This window comes from Dasypus novemcinctus, chromosome 24, assembly GCF_030445035.2.
Source record: "Dasypus novemcinctus isolate mDasNov1 chromosome 24, mDasNov1.1.hap2, whole genome shotgun sequence".
NCBI classification, from domain to species: domain Eukaryota; kingdom Metazoa; phylum Chordata; class Mammalia; order Cingulata; family Dasypodidae; genus Dasypus; species Dasypus novemcinctus.
Genome location: NC_080696.1, coordinates 42,010,428 through 42,023,853, shown reverse-complemented (window position 1 = coordinate 42,023,853; position 13,426 = coordinate 42,010,428). Strand labels below are relative to the sequence as shown.

Genomic DNA, 13,426 nt, shown 5'->3' with positions numbered 1-13,426 from the left:
AATAGCTGCTAGCTCTCTCTGAGCACTTACTGTGTGTCAAGCCACATGCCAAGCTCTTTATAGACAGTGCATCATTATCACTGGCAGTCACCCTTGATGAGTTAGGTACCATACTGACCCATTTCACCAACGGGGGATATAAAGCTCAGAGAGACAAAGGAACTTGTGTGAGTCCCAAAACAAGTGTGGGGCAGAACTGGGATTCAAACGCAGAGCATTCTGGCTCCAAAGCCCAATCTCGTTCCCTCTGACTTACTGATTTTAAATAAATACCTGCTTGTTGATTGGGTATCTGGCCAGTGGAGTCAGTTAGGAGTTGGCTTGAGGGTTCCTTTAACCCTTCATCCAAAATCCTTTCAGGTTTTGATTTGTACAATTGACAGAGTTTCTCCATCTTATATGAAGAATGAAAGCTTTTAACTTAATAAATTCCCTTTATAAAAGCCAACCCATTTCTGCTATAATGCTCCCAGCAGCTTTTTAGCAAACTAAGACTCCTTGTAAACACAGCTTCAATCCCACTCCTCCAGCCTGGATATCGTCTCTCACTGCCTCCTTTGTAGAAATTCTAGCTCCTCTAGCTGACACCTGAGTGTGGGAAGCGAGGAGCCCAAAGCAACAGGGGACCTGAAAGTAATATCTGCTGCTAGGAGTCTTTTCCCAGCTTTGTTATTTTTCCTTGAGGTGCTGTCAATATGCCTTTCCCAGAGTGTTGGCTTGGATCAGAGAATGAGCTGGTCCTGGTGGGGATCTCAGTTTCCAAGGCCCATTCCTAGTTCTTTCCATGATCCAGATTGGATGCTTAGGCCGCTGTGGGCATGTTCTCAACAACCCCTATTCCTCCCCTCTCCTATGGCCTCTTACCTTTCTGTAGTCAGAAAAGCAATGATTCTGCCAGAGGTCACATTGAAAGTAGGGTGGAGGATGGTTTTCTAGAAAAGCAAAAGAGGATCACTCAGATGCCTCAGGCAATTCAGGTATCCTGTTGTTTCTGGGGACAAACTTCCAGAAATGGAAAACACAGCCAGATGTGGTACATATGAAAGCACCTACTCAAAGTTTATGGACTAATGTCACAGAAAGTGGGTGGCTGCATGACCGACTTTAAGAAGGTTGAGTCAAGGTTGTGAGATCTCCATCTTGATGGAAGCATCAAGAAGGGGAATGGAGCATTCAAATAGGGATACCTTCTGCCTATAAGCACGAATTCTGGAGCAGGTTTTACCAAGGAGATTCAAAAAGACCCTGAGCCCTGGGGGCAGTTTAAAGAATCAACTAGTACCTGTCTTTGAGGGTGAGGACTGGCTGCCACTGGGTGGGGTTGGATCAGGAGGCCTCTGGAGGCTCTTTAATATTTTTTTAAATTTCTCTCCCCTTCCCCGCCCCTTCCCTGTTGTCTGCTCTCTGTGTTCATTTGCTGTGTGTTCTTCTGTGTCTGCTTGTATTCTTTGTTAGCAGCACCCGGAATGTGTGTTGTGTTTTGTTGCATCATCTTGTTGCGTCAGCTCTCTGTGTGTGCAGCGCCATTCCTGGGCAGGCTGCACTTTTTTCGTGCTGGGCGGCTCTCCTTACGGGGCGCACTCCTTGCGCATGGGGCTCCCCTACACAGGGGACACCCTACATGGCAGGACTCTCCTTGCGTGCATCAGCACTACGCATAGGCCAGCTCCACACGGGTCAGAAGGTCCTGGGTTTGAACCTTGGACCTCCCATGTAGGCGGATGCCCTATCCATTGGGCCAAATCCGCTTCCCTCTGGAGGCTCTTTAAAGCCCTATCCTTTCTATGATGATCAGCTGCTCTACCTGAGCCCATTTCCTCTTACCAATAGGTGAGCTCTTACATGCAACACCGGGGAGAGTGTTTGTAGCAGCATCAATGAACAACTCCACTTTGACATGCCACAGAGGCTGGTGGAAGGTAAAAGGGAATGCTGTTGTGTCCATCCAAAAGATAGAAGGCTGATGTCTGCTGAGTCTGGACAAGCTCAGGATTGCCTTGAGCAGAGGCCAAGAAATATTGAAGATGGACAAGGAAGGTGCTGGGGCAGAGACTGCTGTGTGTTTACTAAGACCCATTTCCTTTATCCACTGAGCACCCAGCTGGACTACATTTCTCAGCCTCCCTTGCAGTTAGGTGTGGTCATGTGCCTTGGTTCTGGTCAATGAATGTGGGCATCAGTGATGTGTGCCACTTCCAGACCTGGTCCATGAAAACACTTGTGTGATCCTCTGGCCACTTTTCCTATTCATTGACTGTATGGACAAGATTCCAAAGCCCTGGAGTAGGTAGGAGGCACAGAAAGAAGGAGACTTTGTCCATAAATGAGCATGTGGAATACCATCTGCCAACAAGGAACACCTGATTGGGCTTTATTGTAAGTGAGGAGTAAACTTCCTTTGGGCAAGACTATTAAAATTTGGAGGTGATTTATTAAAGCACTTGGCCTGCCCTAACTATGCATGGCTAATTGAAACTATGCTTTCTGAATTCATTAGTTTTGTTTTCTTTAAACTTTTAATTTTGAAATAATTTTCAAACTTATAGGCTAACAGCAAAAATAATATAAGCCTCAGAGAGAACTTAAGCATACCCCTTCCCTCAGATACTAAGATCCACCCATTTAACATTCTGCCACATTTTCCTACCTTCCTCCTTCCCTGCTTCCCTCCCTCAGTCACTCCTTCCTTCCATCTATCTATCTATCTATCTATCTATCTATCTATCTATCTATCTATCTATCTATCTATCTATCTATCTATCTATTTTTCTATCTACATCCATTCATCCATCATCTATCTATATCTAACACCTATCTCTTCTGAAAATTTAAGATTGTATACATCATGCTCCTTGAACACTTAATACCTCTATGTGTATTTCCTAAGAACAAGGATATTCACTTATGTAACTACCTTAAGCGCAGTTATTAAGTTCAAGAACAGCAATACATAGCTTACAATTCATACTCCAATTTTTCCCTATTGCCCAGTAATGTCTATGGGATCTTTCTCTCCCTTACTAGATCCCGTCCAGTATCTTATATTGCATTAAACTGTCAGTCTCGTTAGTTGCCTCCCTTCCTTTCCCCTCCCTTCCTTCCTTTCTTCTTTCCTTCCTTCCTTCCTCTCTCCCTCCTTCCTTTCCTACCTTCCTTTCCTCACTCTCCCTCCCTCCCCCCTTTCTTTATCTCTTTCTATTGTTGAAACATATAGACAACATAAACTTATCCCTCTCAGCCACACCCAAACATACCATTTAGTGGGATTAATCACATTCATAGTGTTGTGCTGCCCCTCGCCCCTATCCATTGCTAGAACTTTCCCGTCATCCCAAACAGAAACCTTACACCATTAGCATTAACTTCTCATGCCTTCTCTTCCCCGCCACTTTGGACTTACATTTAATGTCCTAAATCTATAGCAATCTCATTTGCTTTGATACCAGTGTAATTTCAACAGTGTACATAAACTATGTTTCTATGGTGTATAGAAACATATATACTGTATAGCTTTCTTGCCACAAATTACATATTTATATATTAAGTCTCAAATCACTGATTTATCATTACGTTTTATGCATTTGTCTTCTAGATCCTAAGAAAATAAAAAGTGGTATTATGTGTATAATTTTTGTGTATATTTTATGTGTATAATTTTGAGATTTATTATAGGAATTGGATGACATGGCCATGGGGTTGGCCAGTTCAAATTCCAAAGGGGAACCCACAAGCTGGAAACTTAAAAAGGTGATTCTGAAATCTGGCTCCTCTGAAGTCTGTAGGGCAAGATGGAAACTTCCTTGAAGATGGAGCTATATTCCCCAGGAGAAGCTGGCTGTTTGAAGAAGAGGGAGAAATTCTTTCTGACTTCTAATATCCTCAGTTCTTGCTTTAAGACTGCAAACTGATTAGATGAGGAGACTCCCTTCATTGCTGAGGGCAATATCCTTTTTCAATTGTAAATGAAATCAGCCATAGGTGCAATTAATGGACTAACGAGATAAATTCATCTATGAAATACCCTCACAGTAATAATCAGGCCAGTGCTTGTTTAACCAAACAATTGGACACTGTGATTTAGCCAAGTTGACACATGAAATTCACCACCACACCCTGTGAGTGCAATCCTGCCTAGCCAAGTTGACATATTTGTATACAGGTTTTTATACAAATTACTCTTCATTTCTCTGATATAAATGCCCAGGAGGGCAGTTGCTGGGTCCTATAGTAGTTGAAGGTTAAATTTTTAGAGTGGCTGTTTTTCAGAGAGGCTGGATCATTTTATATCCTTACTAAGAGTGTTTGAGAGATCCAGGTACTCTGCATCCTCACTAGCATTTGATGTTGTCACTATTTCTTATTTTACCCATTCTGATACGTAGGTACTTTTGCATTTTCCTTATGACTAATGATGTTCAACATGTTTTCATGTGTTTATCCTCTTCGGTGAAACGTCTCATGTCTTTTGCCTATTTTCTATTTGAATAGTTTTTTAACTGTTAAATTTGGAAATTGTTTGTATATTCTAGATACTAGTTCATTGTTGGATATGAGGTTTGGAAATGTTTTATCCCACTCTATAGTTTGTCTTTTCAACCTCTTAACAGGGTCTTTCATAGAGCAAGAGTTTTAATTTGCTTGTTGTTTGTTTTTGTTTTTTTTTAGGAGGTCCTGGGAACTAAACCCGATACCTCCCATGCATGAGGCAGGCTCTCAATTGCTTGAGCCACATCTGCTCCCATCTCATTGTGGTTTTGATTTGCATTTCCCTAATAGCTAGGGATAACTGAGCATCTTTTTATGTGTTTTTTAGCCATTTGTATTTCCTCTTTGGGAAAGTGTCTATTCAAGTCTTTTGCCCATTTTTTTTAAACAAATTTTAAAAATTTTAATTTTTATTCCTGCCCTTCCCACCCCCATGGCTCCCTTGTCTGCCTGCTTGTTGTCTGCTTGCTTTATCTGCTCATCTTCTTTAGAAGGCACCAGGAACCAAACCCCGGACCTCCCATGTAGGAGGTGGGTGCCCAACTGCTTGAGCCACATCTGCTCCCCCCATTTCTTAATTGGGTTGTTTGACTTTTTATTATTGAGTTGTAAAATTTCTTTATGTGTTCTGGATATTAAACCCTTATTGGATATATGGTTTCCAAATATTTTCTCACATTGAGTGGGCTGCCTTTTTACTTTCTTAGCAAAGTCCTTTGAAACACAAAAATATTTAATTTTAGGGAGGTTCCATTTATGTTTTTTTTGTTGTGTTGCTCATGCTTTGGGTGTAAAGTCTAGAAATCACCTCCTACCACAAGATCTTGAGATGCTTCCCTACATTTTCTTCCAGGAGTTTTATGGACCTAGCTCTTATATTTAAGCCTTTGTTCAATTTTGAATTTATTTTTGTATGTGGGATGAGATGGGGGTCCTCTTTCATTCTTTTTGATATGGATATCCAGTTCTCCTAATACCATTTGTTGGAGAGACTTTTCTCTCCCAGTTGGGTAGATTTGGTAGCCTCATAAAAAAATGAGTTGACAATAGATGTGAGGGTCTATTCTGAAATCTCAATGTGATTCCTTTGATTGATGTATATTTTTATGCCAGCACCATGTTGTTTTGACCACTGTAGCTTTGTAATATGTCCTAACATCAGAATGTGTGAACCCTCCAACCTCATTCTTCTTTTTCAAGATGTTTTGGCTATTCAGGGCCCATTTCCCTTCTAAATAAACTTGATAATTGGCTCTTCCACTTTTGCAAAGTGGGCTGTTGGTATTTTGATTGATATTGCATTGAATCTGTAAATTAAAAATTGACATCTTTACTATGTTGAACTTTCAAATTCATGAATAGAGTATGTCTTTTCATTTATTTATTTATTTATTTATTTATTTATTTATTTAATTTATTTCTCCCCCCTTCCCCCACCCCCACCCCTGTTGTCTGTTCTCTGTCTCTATTCACTGCATCTTCTTTGTCCACTTCTGTTGTTGTCAGCTGCATGGGAATCTGTGTTTCTTTTGGTTGCATCATCTTGTTGTGTTAGCTCTTCGTTTGTGCGGCACCATTCCTGGGCAGGCTGCACTTTCTTTTGCACTGGGCGGCTCTCCTTATGGGGCACGCTCCTTGCGCATGGGGCTCCCCTATGCGGGGGACACCCCTTCGTGGCAGGGCACTCCTTGCGCACGCATCAGCACTGCGCATGGGCCAGCTGCACATGGGTCAAGGAGGCCCGGGGTTTGAACCGCAGACCTCCCATGTGTAGACCGACGCCCTAACCATTGGGCCAAGTCTGCCGCCCATCCATGTTGTTTTATGCTTCACAAATTCACTTCTTACAGCTGCATAATATTCCATCATGTAAATACACCATAGTTTGTTTATCCATTCATCAGTTGATGGACACAGGGTTGTTTCCATCTTTTGGCACTTGTGAATAATGCTGCTATGAACATTGGTGTGCAGATGTCTGTTTGTGTCACTGCTCTCAGTTCTTCTGGATATATACTCAGTAGTGGTATTGCAGGGTCATGTGGAAAATCTATATTCAACTTCTTTAGGAACTGCCAAACAGCCCTCCATAGTGGCTGTATACCATTCTGCATTCCCACCAGAAATAAGTGTTCCTATCTCTCCACATTCTCTCCAACACTTGTCCTTTTAATAGTGACCATTCTGATCAGTGTGAAATGATATCTCATTGTAGTTTTGATTTGCATTTCCCTAATCATTAGTGCTGTTGAGCATTTCTTCATGTTTTTTGCCATTTGTATTTCTTCTTTGGCAAATGTCTAAGTCTTTTGCCCATTTTTAAATTGAGTAATTTGTCTTTTTATTGTTGAGTTGTAATATCTCTTTATATCTCCTGGATAGTAAACCCTTATTGGACATGTGATTTTCAAATATTTTCTCTCATTGAGTTGACTGCTTTTTCACCCTTTTCACCTGAGAGGTGCAAAAATGTTTAATTTTGAGGAGGTCCCATTTATCTTTTTTTTTTTCGCATGTACTTTGGGTGTAAGGTCCAAGAAACCACCACCTACTACAAGCTCTTGAAGATGTTTCCCTACATTTTCTTCTAGTAGTCTTATGGTCCTGGCTTTAATATTTAGGTCTTTGATTCATTTTGAGTTAATTCTTGTATAGGGAGTGAGATAGGGGTCCTCTTTCATTCTTTTGCTTATAGTTACCCAGTTCTCCCAGCACCATTTGTTGAAGGGACTGTTTTGTACCGTTAACATGGACTTGGTAGGTTTGTCAAAACCAATTGGCCATAGAGATGAGGGTTTATTTCTGGACTTTGAATTCAGTTCCACTGATTAATGTGTCTATTTTTATACCAGTGCTGTTTGACCACTGTAGCTTTGTAATATGTTTCAAAGTCAGGCAGAGAAATTCCACCCATGTTGCTCTTGTTTTTTAGAATGCTTTGGGCTATGCAGGTACACTTTCTCTTCCAAATAAATTTGGCAATTGCCTTTTCTAATTCTGTAAATTAGGCTGTTGGAATTTTGATTGGTATTGCATTGGATCTATAAAGCAGTTTGAGTAAGACTGACATTTTCATGATATGTATTCTTCCAATCCATGAACACAATGTTTTTCCATTTGTTTAGGCCTTTTAAAAATTTCTTTTAGCATTGTTTTGTAGTTTTCTGCATATAGGTCCTGTACTTCTTTGGTTAAGGTAATTTGAGTGTAGGTATTTGAGTCTTTTTATTGCTATTATAAATGGAATTTCACCTCCCCCCAATTTCCTCCTCAGATTGTTCAGTACTAGTGTACAAAATCATTACTAATTTTTGTGTGTTCATCTTATATCCTACCACTTTGCTGAACTCATTTATTAGTTCAAGTAGCTTTGTCGTGGATACATCAGAATTTTCTAGGTGCAGGATCATGTCATCCGCAAACAGTGAGTTTTACTTACACTTTTCCTGTTTGGATACCTTTAATTTTTTTTTTTCTCATCTAACTGTCCTAGCTAGAACCTCTAGTACAATATTCAATAACAATGGTGAGAGTGGGCATCCTTGTCTTGTTCTCAATCTTAGGGGGAAAGCTTTCAAACTTTTCCCATTGAGTATGATGTCGGCTATAGGTTTTTAGTATATGCCTTTTATCATAATGAGAAATTTTCCTTCTGTTCCTATCTTTTGAAATGTTTTTATCAAAAAAGGATGCTGGGGGAAGTGGACGTGGTTCAACTGATAGAGTGTCCACCTACTATATGGGAGGTTCCAGGGTTTGATATGCAGGGCCTCCTGATTCGTGTCGTTGTGAGCTGGCCCACGCGCAGAGCTGCCGCACGCAAGGAGTGCTGTGCCATGCAGAGGCGCCCCCACGTGGGGGTGCCCCACGTGCAAGGAAAGCCGCCCGCGTGAGAAAAGCACAGCCTGCCCAGAAGTGGTGCTGCACACATGGAGAGATGATGCAGCAAGATGACACAACAAAAGAGAGACGCAGTTTCCCAGTGCCGCCGAGGGTGCAAGCGGATACAGAACACACAGCAAATGGACACAGAGAGCAGACAATGGGGGTGGGGGATGGGGGGTGGAAATAAGTAAAATAAATCTTTAAAAAAAAAGGATGCTGGATTTTGTCAAATGCCTTTTTGGCGTTGATTGGGAGGATCACTTTTTTTTCCCCTTCGATTTGTTAATGTAGTGTATTATGTTGATTGATCTTATGTTTTTTTTTTTACTTTGCATTTTGCATTTTTAAAATTTAATTTTTTAAATTATTTTTTTAAAAGCTAATAGGTCACACAAAATGTTACATTAAAAAACATAAGAGGGAAACGGACTTTGGCCCAGTGGTTAGGGCGTCCGTCTACCACATGGGAGGTCCCCGGTTCAAGCCCCCGGGCCTCCTTGACCCGTGTGGAGCTGGCCCACGCGCAGTGCTGATGCGCGCAAGGAGTCCCGTGCTACACAGGGGTGTCCCCCGCGTAGGGGAGCCCCACGCGCAAGGAGTGCACCCATAAGGAGAGCCGCCCAGCGCGAAGAAGGGAGCAGCCTGCCGAGGAATGGCGCCGCCCACACTTCCCGTGCCGCTGATGACAACAGAAGCGGACAAAGAAACAAGACTCAGCAAATAGACACCAAGAACAGACAACCAGGGGAGGGGGGGAATTAAATAAATAAATAAATCTTTAAAAAAAAAAAAAAAAAAAAAAAACATAAGAGGGAAATGGACTTGGCCCAGTGGTTAGAGCGTCCGTCTACCACATGGGAGGTCCGAGGTTCAAACCCCGGGCCTCCTTGACCCGTGTGTAGCTGGCCCATGCTTGGTGCTGATGCGCGCAGAGAGTGCCCTGCCACACAGGGGTGTCCCCGCGTGGGGGCGCCCCATGCGCAGGGAGTGCACCCTTTAGGGAGAGCCGCCCAGTGCGAAACAAAGTGCAGCCTGCCCAGGAATGGCGCCGCACATGCGGAGAGCTGACACAACAAGATGATGCAACAACAAGAAGCACAGATTCCTGTGCCGCTGGCAGCAAAGAGGCGGACAAAGAAGGCGCAGCAGGTGAACGCAGAGAACAGACGACCGGGGTGAGGGGAGAAGGGGAGAGAAATAAATAAATAAATAAATCTTTTAAAAAAACAAACATAAGAGGTTCCCATATACCCCACTCCCCATCCTCCCACCCCCATCATTTTTTAAAAAATTGGATGTTTTTGAAGATACATGATTTTCTTATGTTGAACCAGCTATGAATAGCAGGAAGAAACCCCCTTGGTCGTGATAAATAAATCTTTTGATAGGCTGTTGGATTTGATTTGCAAATATTTTGTTGAGAAGTTTTGCATCTGCTGTTCATTAGAGAGGTTGTTCTGTAATTTTCTTTTTTTTGTAGTATCTTTATCTGGCTTTGGTATTAGGGTGATGTTGGCTTCATGAAATGTGGTGGGTAATTTTCCCTCCTCTTCGGTTTTTTGGAAGAGTTAAACAGTATTAATGTTAATTCTTTTTGAAATGTTTGGTGGAATTCGCCTGTGAAGCCATCTGGTCCTGGACTTTCCTTTGCTGGGAGATTTTTTATGATGGAGTCAAATCTCTTTAAATGTGATTGGTTTGCTAAGTTCTCGTACTTCTTGTAGCATCAGTGTAGGTTGTTTGTGCATTTCTAGGAGCCTGTCCATTTCATCTAGGTTGTCTAGTTCAATGGCATACAATTTTTCATAATATCTTCTTAGGATCCTTTTTATTTCTATGGGGCCAGTTATAACTTTCCCCTTTTCATTTCTGATTTTATTTTTTTTTCATCTTCTATCTTTTTCCCTTTGTTAGTCTAGCTAGGGGTTTGTCAATTTATTGATCTTCTCAAAGAACCAGCTTTTGGTTTTGTTGATTTTCTCTATTTTTTTTTTGGTTCTTAATTTCATTTATTTCTGCTTCAATTTTTATTAATTCTTTCCTTCTGCTTACTTTGGGATTAATTTGGTGTTCTTTTTCTAATTTCTCTAGTTGTTCAGTTAAATCTTTGAGTTTAGTGCTTTCTTTTTTTAAATATAGGTGCTTAAGTCTATAAATTTCTCTCTCAAGATTGCCTCTGATGTATCCACAAGTTTTGATAAGCAGTGTTCTCATTTTTATTCATCTTAATATACTTCCTTATTTGACTTTTATTTCTTCTTTGGCCCAGTGATTATTTAGGAGCATGTTGTTCAGCCTCCATTCATTTGCAAATTTACTTTTTTCCTGTCTATTACTGATTTCTAATTTCATTCTATTATGATCTGAGAAGGTGCTTTGTATAATTTCAATCTTTTTAAAATTTTTGAGAGCTGCATTGTGGCCTAACATGTGGTCTATCCTGGAGAAATATCCATGGGCACTTGAGAAGAATGTATAACCCACTGTGTTCATAGCAGTGTTCTGTATATGTCTGTTAGGTCTAACTCATTTATCATATTGTTTAAATTCTCCCTTTCCTTATTGATCTCCTGTCTAGTTGTTCTATCTAATGATGTGAATGAGGTGTTGAAGTCTCCAACGATTATTGTACAGATTTCTCCCTTCAGTTTTCCCAGAGTTTGTCTCATGTATATGTACCTGGTTAGGTACATAGATGTTTATGACTGTTATATCTTTCTGTTGGAGTGTTCCTTTTATTAATATATAATGGCCTTCTGTATCTCTCATAGGTTTTTTTTTAAAGATTTATTTATTTACTTATTTCTCTTCCCTTCCCCCACCCCCACCCTGGTTGTCTGTTCTCTGTGTCTGTTTGCTGCATCTTCTTTGTCCGCTTCTGTTGTTGTCAGTGGCACGGGAATCTGTGTTTCTTTTTGTTGCATCATCTTGTGTCAGCTCTCCGTGTGTGTGGCACCATTCCTGGGCAGGCTGCACTTTCTTTTGCACTGGGCGGCTCTCCTTATGGGGCACACTCCTTGCGTGTGGGGCTTCCCTATGCAGGGGATACCCCTGCGTGGGACGGCACTCCTTGTACATCAGCACTGTGCATGGGCCAGCTGCACACGGGTCAAGGAGGTCCAGGGTTTGAACCATGGACCTCCCATGTGGTAGATGGATGCCCTAACCACTGGGCCAAGTCCGCTGCCCTCTCATAGTTTTTTGCCTTTAAAGTCTGTTTTGTTTGATATCAGTATAGCTACCTCTGCTCTTTTTTGGTTACTATTTGCATGGAGTATCTTTTCCCAACCTTTCGCTTTCAGCATTTTTGTTTCTCTGGATCTCAGGTGAGTCTCAGCAGTGTATGGATGGCTCATGTTTTTTTAAATTCATTCTGTCAGCCTCTATCTTTTGATTGGGGGGTTTAATCCATTCACATTCAATGATATTACTGTAAATGCATTATTTCCTCCCACCATTTTATTCTGTGGTTTTATATGTCATATCATATTTTTGTCTGTCTTTTTACTCTTTTGATTAGCTTTTCTCTATTCTTTCTTCTATATTCTCCTCCAGGCCTCTCTCTCCTGTCTTTTTATTTCAGGTTCTAAGGCTTCCTTTAATATTTCCTGCAAAGGTGAATTATTTTTACAAACTCTCTTAGTTTCTGTTGGTGAATATTTCATATTCACCTTCATATTTGAAAGACATTTTCTCTGGATAAAGAATTCTCAGCTGGCAGTTTTTCTCTTTCAGTATCCTAATTGTATCATACCACTGTCTTCTCACCTCCACTGTTTCTGAAGAGAAATCCATGCTAAGTCTTACTGGGTGTCCTTTGTATGTGATGGTTTGCTTCTCCCTTGCTGCTCTAAGAATTTTCTCTTTATCTTTGCCTTTTGACATTCTGAGTAGTATGTGTCTTGGAGTAGGTCTATTTGGATTTCATCTGATTAGGGTATGGTGCACTTCTTGGACACGTAAGTTCATTTCTTTTGTTAGAGTTGGGAAATTTTCAGCTATTATTTCCTCAAATACTATTGCTGCCTCTTTTCCTTTCTCCTTCTGGAACTCCCATGACACATATACTATTGTGCTTTATGTTGTCATTCAACTCCCTGAACCCCTGCTCAATTTTTTTCCATTCTTTAAAAGCTTCTGTTTTTTTCTCTTCAATTTCATCTGTTCTGTCTTATGTATCACTTAATCTTTTTTCTATCATTTAGAGTCTTCTTTTGTATGCCTTTATTGTTTTTTTCATCTCACCAGTTTCTTTCATTCCAATGAGCTCTGTTACTTTTCTGTTCAGGATTTCAATTCTTCTTTGCACTTGCCCAGTGTCTTCTTGATGTCACTAATCTCTTTAGCCACATTCTCTTTCAACTCATTAATTTGATTTTGTAAATTTGTGTGCACCTCGTTAATTAGTTCTCTAAAATTCTGCATCACTTCTGCAGCTTTTGTATATTCCTTTTCTTGGGCCATGTCTTCCATTTTCTTAGTATGGCTTGTAATTTTTTGCTGATGTCTAGGCATCTGATTAGGATGTAGTTTACTCAGTTTCTTTTCCTTTTGTAGGGATTTAGTGGCATGAGGCTGTTTGTTACCACTGCTCTTTGATTCTTGGCTCTACTTGGATTGTTAGGGTTGTGCCTGCTAGTTCCTCAAAACTGGACTCTGGACCCAGTAATTGGTTGCAGCCACACTTCCTAGGGTCTTGGGGAGGGAAGCTATAAAGGTGGGAAAAAAACTCTCTTATTTTTAGTTTTCTCACATACACTTCCTTGGTCTGTCAGCAGATGGTGCTCTTTGGCAGCTCTCAGTTCAATGCCTGGTTGGAGTGAATTTGTTGCAACACAGACTACATCAGTGTGATAGAGCTTCCTGCCCAGAGGTTAAGAGACTTGTAATTCATACTTTCTCATAGACAGTTCTCTAGCCTTCTCTGATAGCCCGTCTCATTTTCTGGTTAAGAAGTAATTCCACTCCCCACTGAGTCTTCAACAATCGGTCTGTTAGTAGAGGAGATTGGGAGGGTCATATATCTTTAGCCCATTGCCGGCTTCCAAGACAAACA

General features: G+C 40.9%; 1 protein-coding gene across 1 annotated transcript in view; it reads right to left on the bottom strand.

The window, feature by feature from the left end:
* Positions 1 to 13,426, bottom strand: part of LOC101432619 (lipopolysaccharide-binding protein-like) — a 28,061-nt gene that overhangs the window by 4,185 nt on the left and 10,450 nt on the right. Inside the window, exon 8 of the mRNA XM_058287365.1 lies at positions 865 to 932. Within this exon, the coding sequence (XP_058143348.1) occupies positions 865 to 932 (68 nt within the window). The remainder of the gene's footprint in view (positions 1 to 864; positions 933 to 13,426) is intronic.